Genomic DNA, 27,276 nt, shown 5'->3' on the forward strand with positions numbered 1-27,276 from the left:
TATTATTGACGTTATTATATATTATACCAATTAACATTTAGGTACCTATATCACAAATATATAAATACCTTTGGATTTAGCAGCTGTTAGCTCTGTATTATAGTTATAGAAATCTGAAAAATTAAAATGTTTTTCCATAAAGCGAGTGAGTTTGAGTAAATATATACTAGTATATATTACTTACCTGTATAATATTAAAATGTCGCATCTAACTGGCACATAAATACCGATATTATATTATAATATATATTATAATTAGACGGGTTTGGGTATCTGTATATGGAGAGCTGATAATGATATTATAAGAAAAGCAGTAACGGAGACCATACTTAAGAAAATACCAATAGGCAGACCACGAACGAGATGGAAAGATGCGGTAGAGAAAGATAATATATTGGAATGATGGGAAGAAATGTGTCAGTTGATCTGGCATTGAACAGGGAAAGATGGAGATAATTGCTCGTGGCTGCTCAGCTCCTATACTGCATGGACCGTTCAGCTAAAAGAAGAAGAAGAAGAAGAAGAAGAAGAAGTATATAACATATAGTATAAATAGGTGTACTGCAGTATGAGAACGGAAAATGTGATTTGAGGTTTGAATTACAATAGACGTGTAATAATAATATATTGTGATGTATACCTTTATATTATATACCTAAATAGCTTTGTGGCGAGTATTTATATGTGCTCATCGTTTATATAGGTCATAAATAATAGTATGTATGTATAAATACATTACATATTGAAGTTGTATGTAAATATACTCTATATAATATAGTAATATATCCATCTATAGTATATGTCTGTATAACATTTATATATATATATATATTAGCATATGGTTTACGAGAAAGGATATGTTAAAAGACTTAAAGTATAATCTAAAGGGCGAGAGCGGCATTAATGTGCGCTATATGTGCACCTCGCTATGTGGCCGAAAAAGAAAAACAATCTCCGAATAATGTGTACCGGCGATACGCGCACTCCTCTCGTAGCGCCGTTCGATCGGGCGCGGTGATAAATTGTAAACTTTATAGGTATTTCCGCGAGGTGCAGATGTGCGCGGGCGCGCGCCCGAAAGAGAGAAAGAGACAGTGAACGGCGAGTGATAGACGCGCGGCAAAAATAAGAGCGATCGGGCAGCGACATGGCGGGGAGACGCTTGGCGGCGGTGCAGGAACGTTAAACTGTACGGGAGGCGGCGCGGTGGACGCGATCGCCCTGGCGGTGTGGTCGTTTTGGCTGGTCGTGTCGGATGGGCTCGTGTGCGGTGCGCCGAGGTTGGGAGAAGTGGTCGCGGGGAGTGATAATCCGGTTATGCCATATACGTGCGTACGCGCGCGGCGGGCAGGCAGGCGGGCGGAGGTCATCTCCGGTTGGACGACTCCTCCCACCGATGGGCGGTAGTCTCCCACCGACGCGGGCCGCCGCCGTCACCGCCGCCGTTAACAGTCGCTTAACCAATCGTTTAGTTAACCATCGACTGCACACCGGCGCGTACCGTTCGCCTCTCGCGCGTTTGCGTTCGCTGTTTAACGTTGTTATACTCTAAAACGCACTTACATACACACACCCGAGTGTTTATGTATTATTATTTTTGTAAACATTATTATAACATCGTATAGACTTGTGATTTTTTTTTTCGTCGTCTCAAATTTTTGGACCCGCGACCGTTCTTACGTTTATATTTTCGCGCGCGTCGTACACGTCTACTCGTATTTTGTACCTGAATAGCGGCCGAACGGCACATCGACGTTATAATTGTGTATATAAAATCATCCACGACAGCCACACGCCATATATACCACTACCACGACGGCGACACTTATCGGCGGTACGGTGCAGTCATCCGGTCGCAGCAATACGTCTTTGCTGCAGCAGTGGCCGGTCGGGCTAGCAGCTGCAGTGGCCACCGGCGGTGACGGTATCGGTAATAGCAGGACGACGACCACCGCGATGACCGTGCACGAACTCACGGCCGCATCAGCGGCTGGCACTATGCCCATGCACCATCTCGGCCGATCCCGATTCATGATCACGGACATACTGTCCGACAACGGGCGCAACAACGGCGGAGGTTCGCCTGTGTCGCCCGCTTCGTCCACAGACGGGCCACGCGACCTGTCTCTGCACGGCCGCGCGTCCTCCGGCAGCAACGGCGGAGGAGGTGGCCAGGGAGCAGGGCCCGCCGGCGTTGGCGGAGGGCCTGCCGACTCGGACCTGAGCGACGATCACGAGAGTGGCACCGATAGCGGACTGCCAGGCGACAACTCGTCAGTTTGCTCGAACGGTAAGTCATCTGCTCAACCTATGTTATGTCACAAAGTTAGGTATAATTTGTAGGTAGAAACATACCCATATTTTAGATATATATCTAAAACGTACATCAAACAATTACAATCAAAATTTTAAAAATAATTGTTAGGTATATACTATATAGTGGATAGGTCATAAAAAATAACTTAAGTAAGTGTGTAAAAAAGTGCAAGTGCATATGTCTCTGTAAAAAAATCGGAATAATATCTTTAATGCATATGTAGGTACCTATATATATATATATCAAAGATATAGCTAGGGGTAAATATAGAATTCGTAATAATGTGTTTAATACAGTCATAAAATATAAATCTTGATTCACGAACTACGATAGTCATAATATTTCGTATAAAGGTATACAGGTATCATTTAAAATATATCATCGCTTTTACCCACCTATATAATATATATTATGCTGATCAAATCTTCTATATAGTTACCCATTATGGTAAATATAGCTAGGTTATAGCTACCTATAAGAGCAAAAATACAATCTTATTTTACTACAGGCAATTCTACTATATATAGGTACATTGTGCAAAGCTATTCCTATATATACATATATTTATGTAACGACTAAAAATAATGTGTGATACAAAAAACTATTTCATTTTTTTTTAAATAATAAAAGTGGGTTGTAGGTATGTATAACCTATAACGCTAACCTATAACCTATAACCTATAGTTGTAATAATTGTTAAGTTATAATATAATGATTCATATATATTAATTTCAAAATTTTATAATTCGTTCAAAGGGAGAGTGCACAAGATAATTTATAAATAAATATTATGTACTTATACGTATATCGAATACATAATATAGTGTTGTATATATTAATTTGATTAATTTAATTTTCATTAATTTTTAAAATACGTAGTTCTTCAATGAGGCTGCATATTGGTCTTATTGAGTCATAACCTAGGAATATTTAGGCAGGTACCTACCTATACAAAATTATCACCTATAGCTATAGGTGGTATAATAATAAGACATAAATAATGCAATATAATTTTTAGATAATATATTTCTTAATTTTATATATCAGATTTATTCGAGTTTTGTTTACACATTGATATAGTTCATGTATTATATTAAATATATATAAATGTGCATCTCATATATCGCTTGTATATTATACTATATATATGTTCACTCAAGAATTTCGTTGATAGGTACATAATTGTTCAGGATGCATATAACATATAGATATATTTATGTGATTTTCCTGAGTTCCTGACAGTAGATACATCATATACATAAACCTATTGTATCTATATATATTATGAGCATACTGCAGTTGGGTCAAGGAACCTTGCTTGAAAATAACAATATATCGTCCTTTCTAAGATATAATTGATAATAAGTATTTATTACATGTATTTACGTCGTTTGCAGTAGGTATAACAGTGTATAATATATACTTATATACATAAGCTCAAGTATAGGTATTTACGTAATTTCTTATTTTACTTATTTTTTCATTAAACGACTGGTTGTGCAAACAAAAAACAATGATGTACGCTAAAATATACTACGTATGTTTGTGAGTGTATATAGGTACCTATAATATAAACATATTTAAGTATAATAATAAAAGCATAACAACACGCATAGGTTATAGGTATGTATATATAGGTACCTACTACTATATACCTACCTGTGTGCTCATTTATTCTTATAGATACCTACCACTATAAACGGACATAATATTATAAGTTCCCATCACACGAATCGCATTCCTATATTTTTTTTTTTTTTTTTGTTTTTTTATTGAATATATACAATCTGTAAATTAGTTTTACAATAAGAATATGAGCTAAAATAAGTAAGGTAAGAAGACATGATTTGCTTGATAAAAGAAGTAACCCAGCGGCTACACTTTTCATTCCTATATTTAAGTATAGTAGAATACATATTTACTATTTAGTGGATATACGTTGTAGCATTTTTCTGGACTTCCCGCAGAAATAAAATAATACCTAGCTTTAATATATATTTTGATGATTGGAAGTATAAGCAGGTAACGTCTTTTCATCGCGTTGCTATTGATATATATATTCAGGTAGAATGGCACAAATAAAATAGTAACAATAATATAATAATGGATTTTACCGGTAAAGGTAAACGGGCGAAATCAAAATAAATATAAACGTAAATAATATGTGCTGTAGGGTATAATTCGATCTGCTGCACTATAGTGTTTGGGTGAAAAATTCGTTTCGTTAAGCATGTATCTGTATAAGGCACCCATATTATTGTCACGTATAAAAATATATAGATAAATAACAGTCAGTATGAAAATAATAATCCTCTTGCAAATAAATCGATACACCTAAATTATTATTTTATTGAACACACGCTCACCATATACACGCTGCATATTATTATATGTATATTCACAGAAAGATATGTATGTATACTTTATACTATAACGAAACGCTAACTGCAATTTTGACGTTTGAATCGGCCGTGTCGGATTAACATCAACCCCCTCGCGGACAATAGGCGTAATCCGTAAGTGCGTACTCGAGATTTCCGCCCTTGTAATATTATTATATTATACTATTATTGTTGTTATAGCCGTCGGCTCCATAAATATAAGTATAATATAACAATATAATGTAAGAACTTCTACAAAATATTAAAAAAATACTAGCATTTTAAATTAAAATTTTTTTTCCTCATCCCCTGAAATCATCGATCAATCGATTGATAATAATACTCGCATTTCACAATATCAATATAGCATATGATGGTCTTCAACGAACTTCTATAAGATTCTAATAAACATTTTCCCGCATTATTACAGATAGGTATCAAAAATGTATATTTATAAGAGGTATAAGGAACGGTAAAAAAAGGAATTAACTGTACGGGGCCATGACATTTCTGAATTATTCGTCTATGGAGCTTCCGGTTTCCAGGTATAATACATTATTTGTTTTATTAAAGCACTCATTATACTGATTGAAGTTCAATGGTAATATTTCTGACCACAGCTATGTCTCTATGTATAGAAAAAGTTAAATTATATACAGTACAACTTTTATAGTTTATACCTATATAATTTATAAATACATCAGCCTTGCCTAACAGCACTGTAAATATATACATAGGATGTGTAAACGCTAAAAACTGTTTCGGTCCCGTTAAAATTGAATATTTTACGAGGTGTTTTTTTACGACGTTTTTTCACAACAACGGTCGAGTTTTTTCTTCTTAATTTCTCATGCGCAGGGCCGGGCCTTGTTATTATAAAAATATTTTACCTCTGGCGAACATATTTCACCCCTGCAGTGGAAAATTCGATACGCCTGAAGGGGAAAACCGTTTTGTCGCGACAACGTAGCACGGTGCGTTATGCAGGCAAGTTATGTTTATTCTTTAGTTTTTTTTTCTTTCCCCTTTTCGCTTATAATCAACTGCGTTGGTGGTTTTACATGCGAAACCGCCTTTGTCACGACTCTGAGCTTTAACTAATTTAGAACGCGGTTACAAGGAAAAAAATATAGGTATTATGTACGAATAGTTTAGGTTACAATATAGTGCAACTTTCCGAATGACCATATTGCCGTGAAAGTGTGCGGTCGTGGGTCTTAAACATAAATCGATTGAATCCAATTGAGGCCGCTCAAATTATTGTGAACGGTCATTTTTAAAATGAATATACACAGGTATATATAGGTACACTCAAACACACACACCTATAATATCGCGATCACGGAGTCACGCGATTTTCAAAAGTTTCGAAAAAAAATACAATAAATAAATATAATAATAGCAACAAAATGTCCAAAATTCCATTTGTTATTATTATTATGGTTTTTTTTAGTAAAACATCGTTTAAAGTCTACCCGCACATGTATAATGCCAGAACACAACAGACACCTATTGAACTGCAGAAACCAGCTATAGATATATAATATAGCATATTATATTTAACGTGCCACCACGAGCATATTACTATATAATATATAGGTTTATATATGTATTGTTTATAGTATACAATGTACATATACCTATAATAGGTATTATACATACATACATATATATGTTTTCTCATGCATTTATTATATAAATGAAGGTATTGTTATACATGCATAGGTTCGTGCTTCATGAACCTAAATCGCTACTGTGTAAGTGCCTCATAATAAATGGTGAAGTATATAGAGACGTATATACAAAGTACAGCTAATATATACTTATATGTATTATATTGTGATGACGACTACGATGAAAGAAAAAGGGATTATAATATCGTTGCTATATTAGGTATATATACGCACACACTGCACATAATGGTTAAAGTACCCATACCACTGATTACATATTATATATACGGAATACGGACATACATGTATTATAGTAATTTATAGGGGATTTCAAGTGCATATAATCATGTACGGAAGGTGTGTTTTGTCCCACTTAAATTGTTATATTTTCGAACATTATAGGTTACTCCGTTTAAACTTATTTAAAGAAATTCTTTTCGAAACAATGTAATACACCCCTAATACCTACATATATAGGTAGGTGATAATTATACTACTAATAATAATACCTATAATACTGCATAATACAATATATATATATATATATATATATATAAGTAATAATGATCAGGTATAGACGATTTCTACGCCAATGTATTTTACTGAATAAAGTTAAGTCTCTTCAGTTTTTTTTTTGCTTATATATGAAATATATATTAGTCCGATTTTCTATAAAGTGTAAATTTTGTTTTGCACTATAAATATATATTATATACGTCAATTTACTTGGTTTATACCTACCTATATACACAAATTATATTTTATGATAATATCTGATTGGCACAGCGGTGACGATTTCACCGTTCCAATTCGAAAATAATTTTTTGGGTATAACCATTCGCGTGTATTAAATATTATTTAAATTTAATGTACCTACCTATATAGGTATAATAACCTACCTCATATTCTCTACGTCATGTACGCAGTGCCTATGCCGTCCTAAAAGACCGCTGACGCCATCAATATGTTGTCGACAAGCCCGTTAATTAAACGTAACGAAAAAACGAGCAATTTATTTTTACTTTCTGTATAAGCAAGCACGCGACCGCTTTACCATTTTTTTTCAAATCGTCACAAAAGTATAATAATAATATATTGGTACAACATATTATTATCGCTTCAATGGTTTTCGTATCGCCGAGTCGCGTAGTATGTACGCGTAAAAAAAAACCACTAGAATTATTATTTTTGTCTTATGATTATTATTATGCGCTGATCGCCCGACTACACTACAACGACATTCTTATAATATATAGGTACGCGGAGACCACATAAATATTATCATACAAACATTATAAGTGACGGCAGGCAGCAGCTCTCCTCACGCTCGCGGTATAATTAACGCGTTTCCGTCCGTCCGCAAGAAGCGGTTTTTATTTTCGCCTCTTTTCCGGTGCGCGTAAAACGATATAATATAAGATATATATATATACGCATAAGCTCGTACTCACAGACACACACTTACAAATATCGTATATATATATATCTCACACTTCCAGAGTTTTCTCTTTTCAGACTGAAAGAAGTGACACGTCGTGCGGGCGGCGAAAGGGCCGCGCGGTGACAATATAATATATACATTTTATTTCCCGCCGACCGCTAATTGGCGCTAATACACACTCGGAGACGGCCGTAAATCGTCATAACGTAACAATATTATCACGTCGTCGTCGTCGTCGTCGTCGTCGTCCTATATAATTCGTGTTCTGCAGCGGCTACAAATATAATATAATATGTAGGAACTGAGCCAACAGTGCACGCTGCAGGACCGAAATTAGACGCTCATCGCGTATTGTCCTCTCTCTCTCTCTCTCTCTCTCTCTGTCGCGGTCGTCTATGGTGCGTTTTCGGTTAATATATGATGTAATAGTGTATGTGTTTATCAGTTCATTGGTAGAAAGATGGAAGCGTAAAAAGAACGCTCGGATCAATATATATTACATAGGATAAACATCCTTTTATCCTGTTACTAAGGACTACTCCGCAGCTGTGGCCTTATGCTATATATATATATACATGTCAGTTAACTATATATTTCATCGTTATAATTCATTACTACAATGATAATTTCTGTCTTATTCCTCGGTATATTCCCACCACTGTATAAAATGTGCATGAACTGGCGTATTCACATCAACTCATATACCTATAGGAAACTGTATGAAACAATTCGCTCGTGTCGCACCCCAATTATGACATGTAATAATACATTTTCGATGATTTTATACATGGATAACACAATACGAAACAAATTTATGCATAATATTTTCAGCAAATACATGATTATTATTATTATACGTGACATACCTCTAGCTATGTATCTAGTAATGCATATTATTACTTTGTCGTGTATAACAAATGACATTGTGTGCATCAATATCCATCGCCACGGGCCGTTTTTCCGAAGTACCTATGTAGATACATCGCTGCAGACACGCAGTACTCACACACTGCCCGTTTATATTATAATATATAGTATATAGAGTTATAATAAGCGAGTATTTTATAATAGGTATCTACATATATATTCGACGACGGGAAATAACAAGTCGGAAAATGTTCCAACAATCGATTTACGTGCGGTCCTGTCACGCCATCGTACAATAATAATATAATGGCTAATGTGTCGTTACGACCGCCGCCATCGATAACACCGATAATCACTTTTTAACCGACTGAATAGGGTTTTCTGGTCGCGAAACGCCGCTGTATCGCACAATGTGTATAATAATATTATAACCCATATAGTATGTGTATATATATCTATATATATTACATAGGTACGCCGTATGCTATATTCGTAAATTATTATACTATGCAGTGTGTACGAGCAGTCGTCAAGGTTATGTCCCGGCGAGATTTGTCAAGCGCACCGGTTGATTAAACTGCAGCGCGATGATGACAATAATAATAATAATAATATTATAATATCGTATTATATTGTGTGTTATGTATACCTAATATTATATACTCTTATATACATATATAGTTATTATAATATATCGTCACTACACCACATATTATACATAATATAGTATATCTCATAGTAAACATACGAATATAGTAGAATAATATGTACATACCCGAGGTGCCCAGTGTATATAAAATATTTCATACATTACATTTGCAGCACACTGTATATATGTAATATTATGTATGTACCCACGCGGAAATAAAGCGCGTGCGTGTTTGTGTGCTGTATATATACATTGTACACACTATATATACCTATGTATACGGATTCAGTAGTATAATAGCTGTGTGTGTGTGTGTGTGTGTGTGTGTGTGTGTGTGTGTGTGTTAGAAAAAGCAAGTATACAGGTTTTGCATATTTTTGCACATAGGTATATTAAATATTGCGATAACAATAATACTACCATGTGTGTAACCATATTGTATTTATATACCTTTATTTTTGATTCTATATAGGTACCTACCTAGTTAAGGTTAAAGTGATTTTTAAAAATTTGATTCGACCGCCACCGTTCAAGAGTTTTGGTGACCATACCTATGTATAATACAATTTTAGAATATCAATCTATTAATTTGACTCAGAATAATTGACATTACATGTATAATAATATATAATATTTTAAAGATAAGACGCTTCTACATTATGCGTATGGGTTTATTATTATCATTATTCGTACATTATTATTCCAATCATCACTTTATAATATATTATTGGTACTCATCCTTGGTACAATTTTATATTGTGAATATTCTATTTTAAGTATTACTGAAAAGAGTAGCTCTCTTATAGTCCCTTTAGCCTCTAGTGTCCTGACTGCCACTCCATATAAACGTGTATAGATGTCTAGCCCCCCCCCCCGGAGGGGTGGTGTACTTACATTTATATATTGCAGCAGTATATCATGTATACTATATAAGTATAATATGAATTATATATGTGACGCAAAGGTTCTAATAAACTTCACAACGGTGTACAAAGTTTAGTTCAATAATAAATTGTTGTCGTATACATGTATGTGTTATCATAAGAAACCGTTACGTTGGTGCGTATATTATCTATATATAATAATATGAGCTTCGTCGTGGAGTCCGGCGGTCGGACTCCGTTTTGTGACCCCGTCCCGACAGCGACGTGTTCGCTCGGGAAAAAAATCTATTATTAATAAAGTTAGATATATATATATATATTTATTTACCTGTGCTTGAATGTATATAAAACTGAGTATATATACGAGAGCACGCAAAGTTCTTGGCAACCGAGCCGTTTTACTGTATAAACAACACCCTTAAATAATATAATGTATTGTGTTTATGATTTTATACGTAAACCCTTCTCCTATCCGTTATATTCGCTCAGCCCTCCCGCCCTTCCGTGTCGGGCCAGAGCGCAAGGATTGACCCTTTATATACCTATACCCTTAATGGGCTATATCGGGAAACGCGCACGCCATCGCATATCGCATACACACACACACACACACACACACACACACACACACACACACTGACAAACACGAGTCCGGGAAATTCGTGCGTGTAATAAAACGAAAACAACGGACAACATAAAAGGACACCCCCACGCCCCACGCCGTGTCGACCTTTCGTGACTATTAATTTTTCGGAATCCCAGACTTTTGCTGCCCACTCAGGTATATTAAGTATATGTCTGTGCGCGTTCGTGTGTGTGTATAGACATATTAATATACTATTATATAATAATTAATAATATTATACCAATATGATGTAGGTTGGCTTGTCTGAATGGCGTTTAAAGGCAGTATAATATTCAATAAGCAAACGACGACTGCTGACATGGTAGCAGTTGTACCGCTGCCATTATTGCATGCCGAAGCTGAGGAGTGAGGATATGATGATGAATATCATGCACCGACCCACCTTTTTCTGTCGACCATATTATTATATATTATATTTCATACACATTTTTTCATGGGTGCATGAATGTATAAATTCCTCGTTAGAACCTAAGCCGCCCGCCGGCGAAATTATCATTTAATTCGCGCCCGCTAATTTATATAGATAATATTATACCGTGCTACTCCACCTTATTATACTCATATAAAAGCGATTGGTAGCTCTATGTGTAGACAATTATTATTGTTTAGCACGAGCAACCGTTTAAACGATCTACATGGCGGTGCGAGATTTATATACGCGTTTGTATCGCGAGCATTAATTCGGTTAAAGAGCGCAGCTCTCCGCCGTGTGTACCGACGTCGCGTCGTCGGGTCCATTAGCGTTTCATATAATATACACACATATACCTACAAACGGGTTGGGCGGAGACTAGAAATTTCATACGCTCACCCACTGCAGAACACTTAGATACATATATACATGTATACGCATATAAACAATTCGAGCACCATTAAATTGATATATCTGTGAGTGCGGGGCGGCCGAGAGGTGAGACTGCAGAGCGGTACACCCTGCAGCGGAGGGTGTGTTGTGAGCGCAATAACGAAATATATTCTAGGGGTGGTGGTGGGAGGCGAAAAGCCACGTCGCCGGTGGCTGCTGCGGCGGGAAAACAAGAGAGTTACACTGCGAGAGAGCTGCTGCTGGCGAACACCCTCTGGCCTCTCTCACCCCTTTTCTCCTTCACTACCACTGCCCAAACTCCTGCCACCGGTACATAGTAAAGACTCTCGTATATATTAGCGACATAGAAGGGCTGAACGGCGGCGGACCACTTAAGCCCCTCTCGCGCGCACACCGCGGCTCATTGGCTTTCGCGGCTCTTTCCCCGCCGGTCATCCCTTCCCGCCCGGCAGATTTCTTTCTTTCTTTCCCGTTTTACTCCAATTACCGTCGCCCCGTCGCCGGTAGTACACGACAATCGAGCGCGACCCCTCTCGACAGCCATTGTACGCACACACAAACAGAACCCCCCTCCAACCCCAGCTTGGGGGTAAGTCTATACACGCGGTACATTGTTCGAGGCGGCGCGTTACGATAGCGCTATTTTTTACCACTCTCATTTTTTAAACCCCGTTTTATTTTTTTAAATGCAAATTGACAGACGAATTATATTCGTTACACATATAGGTTAGGTATAATGCTACAGTGTGTCGACAACGGGTTTTTCACACCCGGCCCCAGAGACCGGAATAATAAATCCGTGGCGCGTTTGTTTTCGCCTTGCATCACAATATTATTTATTACTATATAAGTGCAGAGAATTATACATAGGTACCCTAAAAATATAAGCTCTATAAAGCAAAAGGCAAAAAAATTGAATTCCATATTGTTTTATGATATTAAATATTAAATGAGACTTTTAAAATGGGTTTATATAATATTTTATAAAAATTTGATCTTTCGTATAAGACTTCGATTGCTTCTACGCTATTGCCCAAGAAGGAACGCGGCACAATAATTCACCTATATTTTTGTCTTTGATGACGAAAAAGAGCGCAATTTAGAATCATTTAGTAGAGTTCGTGTACGACCTATTGACGTTTATGTTACAAGAGCGTTTTGTGCGATTTTTATCGTCGCTATATATTTTGCTACCGTAATGACCGGAGCGGACGGCGGCGTTTCGCGTGATATGCGTGTCCCGCCTAACCGCCGCCTTCACGACGTGCGCATTCGAGTCACCGCTGCTATTAAGCTTTATATCGCGTTTCGGATTTTATGATATTATTATATTATTATTACTGTTTTGTTTTCGTTTTTGTCACATAATGTGTTCGTGATGTCGTGTGGGCGTAACATATAATATATATAAGTACAAAACATTATAAATGTCCGGCAAACTATAATATGCAGCACCACACACACAATATATGTAATATAGGTACCCACTGCTATAACTATATGTATACTTTATAATATCAAATATATTATAGTTGCTAACTCTTTTTTTTATACATAGAATTATACCCAATACTTATATTCTGGTGTATAATATTGTATATGTTTTGTAGCTTTGTATTTACCTCGTTGTAATCGTGAATTTTCGTTTTTGTGCTGCAGGTCATAGAGACGACGATGGCCGGAATTCCGGTTCAAATCTCAGCAAGAAACAGAGAAAAGCGAGGACGGCGTTCACGGACCACCAGTTGCAGACGCTCGAAAAGAGTTTCGAGAGACAAAAGTACCTGAGCGTACAGGACCGCATGGAATTGGCAGCCAAGCTCAATCTGTCCGACACCCAAGTCAAGACCTGGTACCAAAACAGAAGGTGAGCCCAGTTTATATTATTGATATTTTGTAAATAATATGAGTATGATTAATATGGTATATAGGTACACCCTCGCGTGTGTATATTATATACAACGGGTTCAAGTGTAGTTTATTGTGCGTTGCGCTTATAACTATATTCTATAGGTGCCTAATATACAATTGCCCCTTTGCGGAGATAAGCTAGTAGCCATATTTCCAAACTATCCGTGTCCAAAACACCGCATTTGCTGGAGCTATTATATTTCCATCCGGAGCGAGCCGCTTATTATATTGTAACCTACCTACGGTGGTATTATTATAAGTTATAATAGTATACGATAATATGTACGACGAGAAAAAATAAAAATAATAACGAAACGCCAGCATGGCATAACACCAACGACAACGTTACCCTTATCGCCACCGAAAAAAGCAATAATAACAGTATACAACAAACGCGTGGAGCACGTGAACGGCGAAAATTCGGTAATAGCTGTATATTATGTATGGTTATCGGATATATAATATGTGTATGTATGTATGTGTGTGTGTGTGTGTGTGTGTGTGTGTGTGTAGTTGAAAACGGATGTGCTGCAAAAGTCGGTGGCGGGCGGGTCGTATAGCAATACGATATCGTGTCTGATATGCGTTTTCGTGTGCGGCCGCCGACGAAAATATTGTAATTATTGTCGTCGTTGCGATGAAGGATGGATGAGTGGTGGATGGGAAGGCGGGCGCAAAAGGGGGTGTGAGAAGGCGTTTTCTAAAAAATATACCGAAAGCAAGAGACAAGTGTAAAACGCTATGTAAGCTTTTTTCATCGCTCTATAATGTATACATAATATGTGCAACCGCCAACCGTGCGTAATATTATACGTTGCAAATGCAAATTCCGCCCCTTAATACTAATAATAATAGTTTTAAAAAAATGTACCCTCTTCCCTAGCGCGAGGCCGAAATACCTAGTGGAGCATAATACACGTTGTACGATTTTTATCTCTCCCCGCATATTATAATATAAAATAGGTATAACGGATTTAACGTGCCGCATATAGATATATATATATGGGTACACATACAAACGATATAAATATATTATAATATTTGTACGATTTCGGCGAAGGGTCCGAGTCAAGTATATAGGTACGTGTATAGATGCTTGAACAATCCGCGCATAAATGGGTCGTATAAAGGTGGATCGTAGCGATGAGGATGCTGTACTGTATAGCAGTTATAAACAATTTTATAGTATAATATGCCTTTCGAGAGACGTCCCGGTCATTTGTCAAGTACGTACCTATACATCTGAAACGTGGTCGGAACATAAGTGGTATACACTCGAAGAGGATCTATTATATGATATTATAGGTGTGGGTATCCGCCCGACGGGGTGCGCTCAGCACAAAAGCCGCGAGCAATAATCACAACACCGATGCGCGTGTTAACTCTTGTGTAAACGCCGTCGTGGCTAATATTCCACTTATTATTGTATTGTACACAAACGCGTATAGGTTAGGTATAATGTGCAAAGATAATATTATTGGCGGCGGTAAGGAGGGATGAGAAAAGGAGACGGGCGAAAAAAAATCCTGGCACATTTATGGATAAATCATTTGGAGTGTGAAAAATCGGCGCACACACCATTATAACAATAATATGTACCTATACCCATATGTATTGTAACAATATAATATATAATGTATAAACGACACTAATATACGATGTAATATTATATATTGTATACTTATACATATTATAATAGCTGCGGCTTGAAAAGGAGCCTCCGCGGAGGATTTCGCGTGTCATTTGGTGTGCACCGCGGGTGCGGTTAAGGAGATAATTTATCGTCCGGTAGATACGCTAGTATATATGTGTGTGTGTGTGTGTGTGTGTGTGTGTGTGTGTGTGTGTGTGTGTGTGTGTGTGTGTTTGTAGTTGTATAAACTATATATACGTATAACGTATATTATTAGCATCTGCTCGGCGACGGCAAAGGATTGGTTGGTCCTGGTGACGAGGGGGTTGGTCGCGACGAAGCGACAAACATATTATAATATACAATGTGTTGTATTGTGTAATACGCGCTCAGAAATTATTTCTTGTCGCCGCCAATGCAAAGGAAGAGCGACCAAATATTTCGGCATTTGCCATATTCAGCCTGCGTGATTATCGTCGCGTAAAATGTATACGATTTCTATGTTATGAGCTCTCGGAGGTACGTGTAATAAAATATTGCTATAAAGGGCGATCGATTATAATAAAATATATAATTGCGTATTGTTTTCAGCGTCTGTCCATGACGATTATACGTATAATAATAATACATTGCAAAAGGCGTTCTCTTATAAATACCTGTTTAAATGTCCATTTATCACGCTATGTGGACACATGCAATAATAGTTGCATTTGTCTACCTACCCATATATACGCGACTTAAGGGTTAAGAAAACTGCAGTGTATAGCCACGTGTATATACTGCGTCTTATTTTACTATATATATATATTGTCACCTCGACTATACCTACCTATATAATATTATAATATTTTCATGGTCGAAAAAGTTGATTTACTGGTGACCGTCGTCTCGGTTGATTTATATAATGTTCACTGCACGCTGCACTCGCCTTATGTATTTACTGCAATGGTCTGTCGTGGCGTTGGCGCACTAAATCAAAGGCTAAAATTAGTCGCGTCCGCACACATTATGTTGTATAGTGTTGAACAACGGTCGGGTAATCGCACGCGGACAAGATGAATACGATTCGGCCCCGACTTGTAAAGCATCACCTATATCTTTATACACACTCGTTTAAAAAACTGTTTTTCGCTCCTTTGGCAAGCCGCCTCCGTACGCATATATAGATACCGGAATTAGAATCAGTAACGACCCATTAATCGTGGCTAGCACTAATAATAATTATTATTATATTAGACAATGTATAGTGTATACCATAACACCAGCTGCAGTAGCTTTTCGTGGCTCCTTTAACGTGGCGCTTTTTAACGAGATGTTCGCATTGTTTTCCATCATCGATCATGTGTTGGAGTGGGAAGAGACTAAATAAAAAAGATTTTTATATTCAATTTTAGCCAAGATCTGAGTGCGCCGGGAAATTACACTTATTTTTATAATTCCAAATTGAAACTACTTGCATAACTCAATGTGTGAAATGTATTGGACAAATTTAAAATGACCACAAACCATGTTCATTAACCCACGTTATGACAAAGTAGATTTCTTTGAAGATCGTTCCTCTTCCGATCGAAATTCCCATCCGATCGGCGAGCACTGGTTATAACATAATAATAATAATGTGTATTATGTATACATTCGTTGAACGGTTTTTTTCGCCGATCGTTTTAATTGACACATCGCCGTCGCGCGCCGTCTATCGTGTCTCGCGGCAGCGACGTCTTCGATGAAGACGTTAAAGCGTCGTTCGCGAAACGCGGTGAAAAAATCCTTCCTATATAAGTAACAAAAACGAGTAAGATTAGAGAAAAAAATTTAACGAGAAAAATCGAGGGTGTAAAAAATCGGAGTTCCGATTGTGGCCGCGCGTGAATCGCGTGCGTGTCGAGAGACTATAATATAATAGTATTATTTTATCTACGACGAAAAAACGTAAAAAAACCATAATATTAAACGTCATATACACATATAGACTATTATGATACTATGGTATAGGTATAGGTACTATTATTGTATATTATGTACATCGTAGTCATCGGCGCGCGCGAGACTCGAGACCATATATATATATATATATTATATTAAACATGATATCGGAATTTTGTGTGTTTTCCACGGGTCGTTCGGGTCACGTTCGATGCAGCAAGTGGCGACGGTCTATTGTGTATATTATTATATCGAACAAGAACGATGATGACCGTACCCAGTCAGCTCGCTCGTGCTCGGGCACGTCGTCGTCTCATATTTAATGGAAAAACACGTCTTTTCTTCGCGGGTTTTCTTATTATTTTTCCAACCACCCCTCTCCCGGTCAATACCTACTCGGAATCACGCGTATACAATGGTTTTTTGTTTTGTTTTTTATCGTTTTCGTTCCGTATAGTAATAACACAGCAATAATAAATAGTAATAATATGAAATAAAAAATACGAGAGGCTACCTACATAATATACCGCCATCGCATCTATGTATACGCGACTATACCGATATGATGCGTAGTGTCGTACATTTCGCCGCCGGCATCAGAAAACTCATGAAACGAATCGATCGTGTGCGTGGCAGCCGCCGCCGCCGCCGCTGTTATATATACATATACATCATTGACGTTTTAATCGATGTGTCTACGCGACTCTGCGTCGGAGAAACGAAAAAAAAAATGACTAAAAAATCGTCCACGGTGCAGAGCCGTTGCAATCGCACACGAGTCCATCGTAGAATGTGTATTATTTTTTTATTGATTGGTTGATCTGATGACGATGGCCGTCTTGTCGCTGTTATTTCGATTATTCATTTCAAAACAAACTGTTATATTATTTAGTATCCGCAGTTATTATAATATTATGAGTATATTAATACGCTCAAGAGGAATAACCCGTCTTTGTCGTCGTTTGAACACCAATAATATAAACTATTATAATATAATATGTATGAGTTTATTTTACGCGACTTCTAGTTCGCTGTAAAATCGGCATTGTTTCTATATTCCAGCGGACAGTTATTATACATTTTAATGAAAACGTATTTTTCATGTATAGGTATTATAGGTGTACTTTGCGCTACATAAACGAGTGTAATGACACGTTTTTTATTTTCCATTTCCTTCCGAAATAGAATTCTATATCATTATAATAATTTGTATAATATGCGAACGCACTATAGTATACCTACACCTATAATAACATGGCCGTGGGGCATCTCTTACATAATATACAGCTAAACACGCACTAAAAATTAAGAGTTTTTTTTAAAAAATAATTTTTGGAACTAACGTACGCCCTCGAACATTGTATACGTGTTATCTGTACGACTGTGCTGCAACCAACTTTTTGCAGAACAACTAAAATATTTATAATTTGTATTAATTGTCCAACGAAATCACTCGAGTTTAGTATACTATTATGATATATTACGATGAAGACGATTTGTTTTATATACAAGCATTCGTTATTTTCTCGTCGAATGGCCTTCGTGCCCATCCGCTCACTGCACAATAATAATACATTCTTTTCAGAGTAATGTTAGTATAATATTACATCAGATAAGACGCAAAATAATAAATTATCCAAAGCTAAATAATATACACAAAATTCTACAACCCACCATACGACATTAGAGCAATTGTAACGATTATAATATAGAAAATGCACGCATATACCATAAACTGCAGTTGAAAACTGCTCTTATTATTCTACCTATATTTATACTAAACACAATAAAACTATTGGTTTGTACACTGATTCTTTTAGTAGAGAAACTCGTGGGTTCTATATATTTTTTGTTAATTTTTTAAGTAATCTGAACAGAACTATATAGATATTCCCTAACACTATATTATATTAATACAAATAATCCAATTGTTTCTTATACTTTTAAAGATATCCGTATCATTTACTTGATATACCTTTACACATATAAAGTTTATAGTTTAGAGGGTTGAAGTACTGCGGGACATTACTCATCTCGGTTGATAAACAATACCGAAATGTCGATTCTTTTGACAAAATTATGATGCGTACATTATATTTTAAGTACATTATGTGCAATTAATATGGAGCGTTTAAAATATCGTTTTCTAATCCGGTCGGTGTTGTTATGTTGCGCAGGACCAAATGGAAACGTCAGACAGCAGTGGGCCTGGAACTGTTGGCCGAGGCGGGCAACTATGCGGCGTTCCAGCGGCTTTACGGAGGGCCTCCATACGGCTGCTGGCCCTACCCGGCTGGCGCCGCGGGGGCCGCCGGTGGCGTTTCCGGCGGGGGTGGTGTGTCGGGGGCGGGCGGCGCTCCGTCCGCGGCCGACTTGTACTACCGTCAAGCGGCTGTGGCCGCGGCCGCAGTGTCCACGCTCCAGAAGCCTTTGGCCTACAGGCTGTATCCCGGCATGGCGGGCGGGCCTGGGGCCGCGGGCTCCGGCGCCGGCGCGTCCGGCCACCATCACCACCACCACCACATACCGCCTCCACCGGTGCCGCTCGCCCACCCGATGTACTACGGTGGCGTCCACCATCCGGCCACCATGCAGCCGATGCCCGGCCGCAGCCCAACGCCCGAACCACCAGGCCGATCGTCCCGCGGCTCGCCCAGATCGACGGTGGACAGCCGGCCCGGTTCGGTGGACGTCGAAGACGACAGGTCCAACTCGCCCAATGTGGACGTTTAAGCGACGACCGCGGCGCGCTGGCCTGCCGCGTGCCATAATATAATATACCATCATAGCACCGCGCACGTGACTATATATTATTATTATAGTCCGTCACTCGTTGTCGTGTTTAAGTGCAGCTGCAGTGTACGCGCGTGTCTATAATAATATTCTTATATATATACATGAGGCACTGTAAAATGCACCCTCAAACACATACACCCACCTAGTCGTCGTTTACTCTCTTTATTATTATTATTATTATTATTATTATTACATGTATATGTATATTATAATATATATTTTACGTTCCGTACCGACTCTGGCGCGAAAAATGTTTTTTGTTTACTTTACTTCATATTATTATATCGTGAGAAATTATTACTGCGGCAAACTTTATTACCACGTTTTAATTCGATTATATAATAATAATTAATATTATCATACATTTTTGTAAGAAAACCTTATACACAGAAAGATGTCATATACTCATATTATAAACTATGTTCCCCTAAAGTACAAATATTCTATTTTTAATTTATTTGTAGTTAAACCGTAATATATAATATAGTAGGTATATATTATATGGTACTGGTATAACACGTTTTTCAGTGGAGAAAAATATCCGAATTTATTCGTTAAACACACGTGTAGGTATTTGTTATTAAATTATCATTATGAACTCGTACCGAAGATTTTGTTATGAATTTGTTCAATCATTTATTTTTATTTTTTTTTTATTTCAATAAAACTATGTCGGTAAGCCAGAGACTTTAACGTACGTCAACCATCCGGTTACTCGTGAGTGAAACAATATGTGGGTACTATACATAATATAACTATCTTGTTTATTAACATACATATTGTATTGTATAACTTGTATGTCTATATACTTTTATGTAGGTATGTTTTTCATAATTTTGCTTACCACGATTGTTTCTTATCGATATTATATATTATTATTATTATTATTATTATTATTATTATTATTATTATTATTACTGTAAATATTACTTATATATTACGACAATTAGATACCAATATTGTATATATAGATACAGTGTAAGTGATAAGTATCAATAATTTATTTCGTATGTTTATTATGACGTAGTGAGTAAGCAAGTAAATAATATATAAATAATTATATTATACGAAGTCGTGCAATGTAATAATAATAATTAGACTATAAGTATTAAGTATATTCTAACATAATGTACATATATATAGACATTTTATTACTTTAAATCATAATACAATAATTGTATGTACTATTTTGTCATCAGGCTTGGTATATAACCGTATACTTTATATGCCGTATATAATGTGCGTATTGATATACGATATTTGTCATGTAACCGTCGAGTGTAGAGAACATGATCGTGCCAAAAAAATAAAAAATAAAAAAAATAGTGTACGCGATTAATAAAACAAATGAACAAAGTAGGCAAAAAAATACCGAGACGCTTCGTTTTATATATGACACACAATAATTGTATACCTAATATTTAGGAATCGTATATAATATTGTAAGCTATATTTATGTACGCGTATTCAATTATATTATATTTATAACAATATGTATAAAAGCGCTGATGTACACGATCGCGCGTTGCCGTACGATGGTTTTCCGTGTAAATAATAACTATCATTCTTGTTACATGTAAAAATATAAAAAATAAATTAACATTATTGTTTAGAGTTTAACCGAAGCGTTCGCATTATTACCTATATCTACTATATAACATACCTAAATATTATCCAAACAACACATCATGTCCGAAAGATCTCATCCTTTTCCATCACTCGCTCTCGTATACGACATGCACACAGCAGCATTGCAGTCGTCCAGAGTTTCCGAGCAGTGCTGTCGATGCTCTCTCACACACACACACACACACACACACACACACACACACACTTGTACTTTGAACGTGTGTACGATTTTCAATTGAACTCGATTCGGACCGGAGTTCCTGATCGAACACATGTCGGCCGCGGCGCGGGGTTTCGGTCCATTCGTTTCGTACAATGCCTCGTTTTTATTTCTCCCTCTCACCCCTACCAAAAAAAAAAAAAAAAAAAAAGAAAGAAAGAAAGATGTACAAGAGAAGCTCGTGTTGATTATATTATTACACATATGGATACGCATTGAAAACGGGCGTCGTAGCATTGTGCTCGTATATTATAGTATAAAATTATACAATTAATCGCGTGTTGATGGGTAGGTACCTCCTAATGTGTTATACGAGTATTTATAATGTGTAGTACCTAACTAATTGGTAAACGGCGGGTCCTCGGCGTCGACGCATCTGCAGCCGCCCCGACTGCACCGCACTGCACATTTTGTACACCCATATGCAGTGATGGGTATTACCTATGTGTTATGTGTATATGTATGTAATAGAAACTGCGGCAGCGGCTATTCCCGTGAGCAGACCGTTTTCACAATAATACACGATGTATATACAAACGGCGTATCGAAGACAAGGGCGGAGTGGCGAAATTGATACGATGCGTGTGTAGTTGGTGATATCGTATATATTAGGTACCAATGTATAATATATTATTATGACGAGCATTGAGCAGTGCGTGCGTATATACCTATACATATAATAACATTATATTCATAATATGCTCACCACGCTTGAAAGAGTAAATAATATTGACATAGGTACACCTCGAGGCAAGCACAGTGTATACTATATAGCAATATCAAATAAAAGTGAGTACCGACGTCGATTTTTTATATTACTGCACAATGTTGACAAAGCGCCCCGTCAACGTGTTAATAAGGATCATTCGGGGCACGAGGACCTGCGGCGGGTGGCCTTTTTCTGCACACTATTGTTACACCCTTCCGCACGCAGCATAAATCAAAATTGAGGTGGGTATTAGTAAAATCACAAAAATCCTCTGCAGGTATTGTTAATATCACCTATTTAAGCATTGTGAATTCTTATTCAGCGCGAAACATTGTTTAAAAAAAATGTTTAACCTTTAACAGATTCCACGATCATAATATTATATTAGGATGGGTATTAAGTACTCACATAAACATATCAACGGTGTAAAATAAAAAATTTAAAAACATTAATGTCATGGTGATGTACAAGTAGTGCAATGGTGTCTGTGTGTAACAGGTATATACATACTATGCCGGTAATATAATATATATTATTAATATAGGTAGGTTGTATGTACCTACATATAAGTACAGAACTAATAATTGCTTATTCAAAAGCTCTTTTCCTACAGCTTTGTCGCAGTGAATTGCGGTTCACAGTTTGATTAAAATCTACCTCGTGGAACGATATAATTCTTCTGCAGAACAAAACACCCTTTGAGACGATATTAAATAACATTTTGTTACTATACACTAAACACTTGCAGACTATGTGATGAGACGATTTTCAAACACTCGTTAAGATTGATATAGGTACTGTGTCGTCAGATAACAATTTATTTTTTATGAATACACATTGCCCCATACGACAGTTTAGGCTATCCGTTTACAAACATATATTATAATTATTATAATCGGTGTTTGCAAATAATTTAGTAGGTAATGACACACTCTATTAGAGCGCTCGCTGAAGTATTGAGATTATTGTGTTTTTTTTTTTTTTAATATATTGACGTGTCTTCTACGTTAACTCACTTTTTTTGCTAATTTACATAGTTTATCATACAATTGCAATTTTCGAATTGTATAGGTGCAGACTTGTCTTACAATTATACCTGTTCGTGATAGAAAGATATTTTTGTTTTATTCTTAGAAAATACTTAATTCATTATTTGTGATGGGTCCCTTAAATATATAGCTCAAGAGCTACGGTCCCGCCTATGATCCGGGTTTAATTATTGCAGATCTGCTGCCAGGTAATCGACTATATTATAATATACACCTACACTGAAACTGCCATGTTTAGATTTAGCGAAATGTTCTGTTTAACGAATATGGTTTGAGAACTAGAATCAAATATATCCAATTCTGAAACATTGACGAATTTCTATGTGACAAGAAGTTTTTTGTAGTCTGTTGAGATTCCGTATGATGTGGAAGTTTTGAAGTAATATATTGTTAATTATAATAATATTATTATGTCGTATCGATGGTACCGATTTGACCATTCGAATGGACATTGGTATATTATATAAACGGTCGCGTGACCGTCGTATAGAAATATTGTGTAAGCAGTACAAATATCATTATCGTCGTTATAATTATTTAAAATAATATATTATAATAATGACGGCAGAGGCGAGCGCGTCCACAAAATATATAATAAAAAAAAAAAAAAACTGACTGCGCTGTACACGCACACACACATAATAATATTATACGTATAATATACACGGACTACACAGGCATTACATACACACGGACAGACAAACACACACGATAATGCTCGAAAGGTTAACAGGCGAAACGAGATAAGTGAAGACGTGTACCTGTGTACATATATATAGTGTATATTACATATATATATATATATATATATATATATATATGGAGTAGGTATTAGGTATATGTTATAAAGTATATGTATGTATACACCGCCGTCGGTGGTGGCCGACGTGCGTTTTATTCGCTTCCGTTTTCCGCCGGAAGACAGACAATGGCAATGTGTAGCTGCGCGCGCGCGCGCCAGAGCACACACACACACACACAAAGACATTTCGTATAAACGCAAGAGGTTAGGTAAATGCGGTCGAGTGAAAGAGTAAAAAGCCTCCCGAAAGAATGGAAAATATTAAACTGTTTAACTATACATAATCTATGTATGTGTACCGACAATACTGCAACCCGCACGCACAGACGCTGCTTGCGTAAATGTGTGGGTACAGGGTGATATTCACACCGCGAGGGGCGCAATCATCCAATTTTTGGTATTTTGACAACCTACGAAATTCCTGCTATGAACACATCAAATCTAAAATATAATACACACATTATAATATTTAGTACACGGTAAGACTAACTTAGGTATAATAACGTCCAAAAAGATTTTCTAAATACTAGAGGAGTAGATTATGGAGGCATGGATTGGAGGGAGGCAGCGGAAAGTAGAGAAGAATGGGGAACATTTGTTCTACGGTAAGATCCACATTGTTCCTCGGACTATTTTCAAAATCGAATCTTCATATAATATTATTGTATCCTTGATTTCCACGGGTATAGGTAAATGCCTTTTTTAAATATCTATATATGTATCACAGTACATAATAACTCTGCAGAAAATCACTCGTTCGAATGTATCGATTTATAGATATTATAAATACCATTAGTATTACCATTGAGTATAATATGTTGTACAATATAGGTATAATAATATACTCAATGTGCTATTACTCACTAGATAAAAAAGTTCAGAAACTCTGCCTCTCCAACACAGTAATATACTCCTTATCCGAGAATAGGAATTCGAATATAATATTCTGCATATCATAGAATAATTAATAATTATAACGGATAAAAACTGCGCGTTTAGCGTGCAGTCGTACAGTGCGACTCGGTGCGGCGTCACCCTGCAGTATGTACCTAGGTCCTACATATATATATATATATATATATATATATATAAGTACGGTGGTCCGGATAAGTATATTATCGCTCGTGTGTTGTAGGTATATACACCTATGTATTATAACAACATGTATATAGAATATAATAATAATAATAATAATAATATGTAAACACGGACGTGAAAGACGGAGACGACGCGCACACATTATGACAGGCGCTGTTGGCGTTAAAAACCGCAATTAAATTATACACAGGTACGTGTGTGTGTGCATGTATGTTGTTTTTATTATATTATTATATTTTTTTAGCGTGTCTAATGACACACGAGATGGTACAAAACCCACACACACACACACACACACGTCACATATTGTATGAGGTCGTCAGCGTGCATTCGGCGGCGGCGGCGGCGGTGGCGGTGGTCACACAGGATAAATATATATTAACGGATGGCATTTTGTTCGGTGTTTTTTTGTTTTGTCTAATAATAATATATATATATATAATATGTTGTGCGCTTGTGTGTGTGTTTATTTATTTTTTCGTTATTTGGTAAACGCGCGTGTTATTGTGGGCTTATGATGTCGGACTCGCAGGTCGGACGACGGCAGTGTGATGAGTGCGATGACCAATGGCGATCGGTCTCCTATATATATATATATATATTGTTACTATATAAATATTATACATATATATGTATATATTAAATATATAGTAAGTCATGCCGGGGACGTGCGCGTGCGCACGAGTCGGTATCGCATCGTATACCTGTATAAAACGCGTATATATACTTAAATACGCTACGACAAATACACACGTAATATGTATTAAATTTTATATAAAATAAAGTGACCGAAAAAAAAAAATCACGTCGTAATTGGATTTAAACGTCATTGTGTCAAGTCATTTCGGATGAGGTCAGAATCCTCTATATTGGTACGTATACTGGTACTGTTGATGGTAGACGTGATGATCGCGATGCTCGTCGAATTATGTGTATAAGATAGTAATAATATGATGGCGTTGTATATTGGTGGAAAAAAACGGTAATCTCAAATTTTCCTATTCGTTTTCCGACCGCAAAAATTCGATTTAATTTCTTTTCTCGTGCCACCGCCGCACACATTATTGATACCTATATCTATTAAAAATTACATTTTGGTTTTTTTATTCCCTTTTTTGCTATTGCAACCAACATATATATATATATATATAAATATATTGTGTTTAGGTTCCTATGTAATATTATGTCGTACCTTATCGTACCGTATATATATATACCTAATAGGTGGTATATATATAGTACCCGGTACCGTTTTTTGATAGATGTTGTTTTATTGTATTACCTACTCTAGGAATTTATGTCCATCGTGTTACATCTACAGCATTATTAATTCCGTGTCATCGGCCAAAAATATATAGCAAACGCAATAGAAGAAGAATTACAATCAGTTTTTTTTCTTTTTCGGTTTACAGTCATTTTGATTGGTTCTATTATATTATTACATTGGTATATTACTATGTTATAACGCACGATCATCGACAAATTCAAATATTTTGTTTGTGATCACTCGCCGTATCTATTGTAATAATTTACAGTTTTTAAATTATTACTGCCATTATTTTATTTATTATACTCGGAGCTTAAAGCGGCGCAAAATCAAAATGGCAAGGATTGTGCAATAAGCTCCTAATATTTTGGGCGAATTCCATATGCGTGTTAACACTAAACTTAATTGTACATAATATTCTATTAGTCTTAATTATATTATGTGGAATGTGTTGTAACAACTGATAGTTACGGTCCTTGTATTGTGCCCGTTAGAACTAATGATTTCTGAATTAAATACCTCATATTAATCCTACATTTATTTTACAATTCTGCT

General features: G+C 36.5%; 1 protein-coding gene across 1 annotated transcript; it reads left to right on the top strand.

Moving 5' to 3' along the window:
- Window positions 1–1,453: 1,453 nt before the first annotated feature.
- LOC111033687 (homeobox protein B-H1-like) lies at window positions 1,454–21,568 on the top strand. Its single transcript, XM_022314557.1, has 3 exons — window positions 1,454–2,290; window positions 13,344–13,551; window positions 19,329–21,568. The coding sequence occupies exons 1-3, from the start codon at window positions 1,957–1,959 to the stop codon at window positions 19,882–19,884; spliced, it is 1,098 nt and encodes a 365-aa protein (XP_022170249.1). The 5' UTR covers window positions 1,454–1,956; the 3' UTR covers window positions 19,885–21,568.
- Window positions 21,569–27,276: the final 5,708 nt, after the last annotated feature.

Source organism: Myzus persicae, unplaced genomic scaffold (genome assembly GCF_001856785.1).
Source record: "Myzus persicae strain clone G006 unplaced genomic scaffold, MPER_G0061.0, whole genome shotgun sequence".
Lineage (NCBI taxonomy): Eukaryota > Metazoa > Arthropoda > Insecta > Hemiptera > Aphididae > Myzus > Myzus persicae.

Bases quoted from the DNA above. Each gene is read 5' to 3' on its own strand.
- LOC111033687 (XM_022314557.1), top strand. From the start codon at position 1,957: ATGACCGTGCACGAACTCACGGCCGCATCAGCGGCTGGCACTATGCCC. The intron at 2,291-13,343 runs GTAAGTCATCTG...TTTGTGCTGCAG, and splicing joins CTCGTCAGTTTGCTCGAACG to GTCATAGAGACGACGATGGC. The intron at 13,552-19,328 runs GTGAGCCCAGTT...TATGTTGCGCAG, and splicing joins ACCTGGTACCAAAACAGAAG to GACCAAATGGAAACGTCAGA.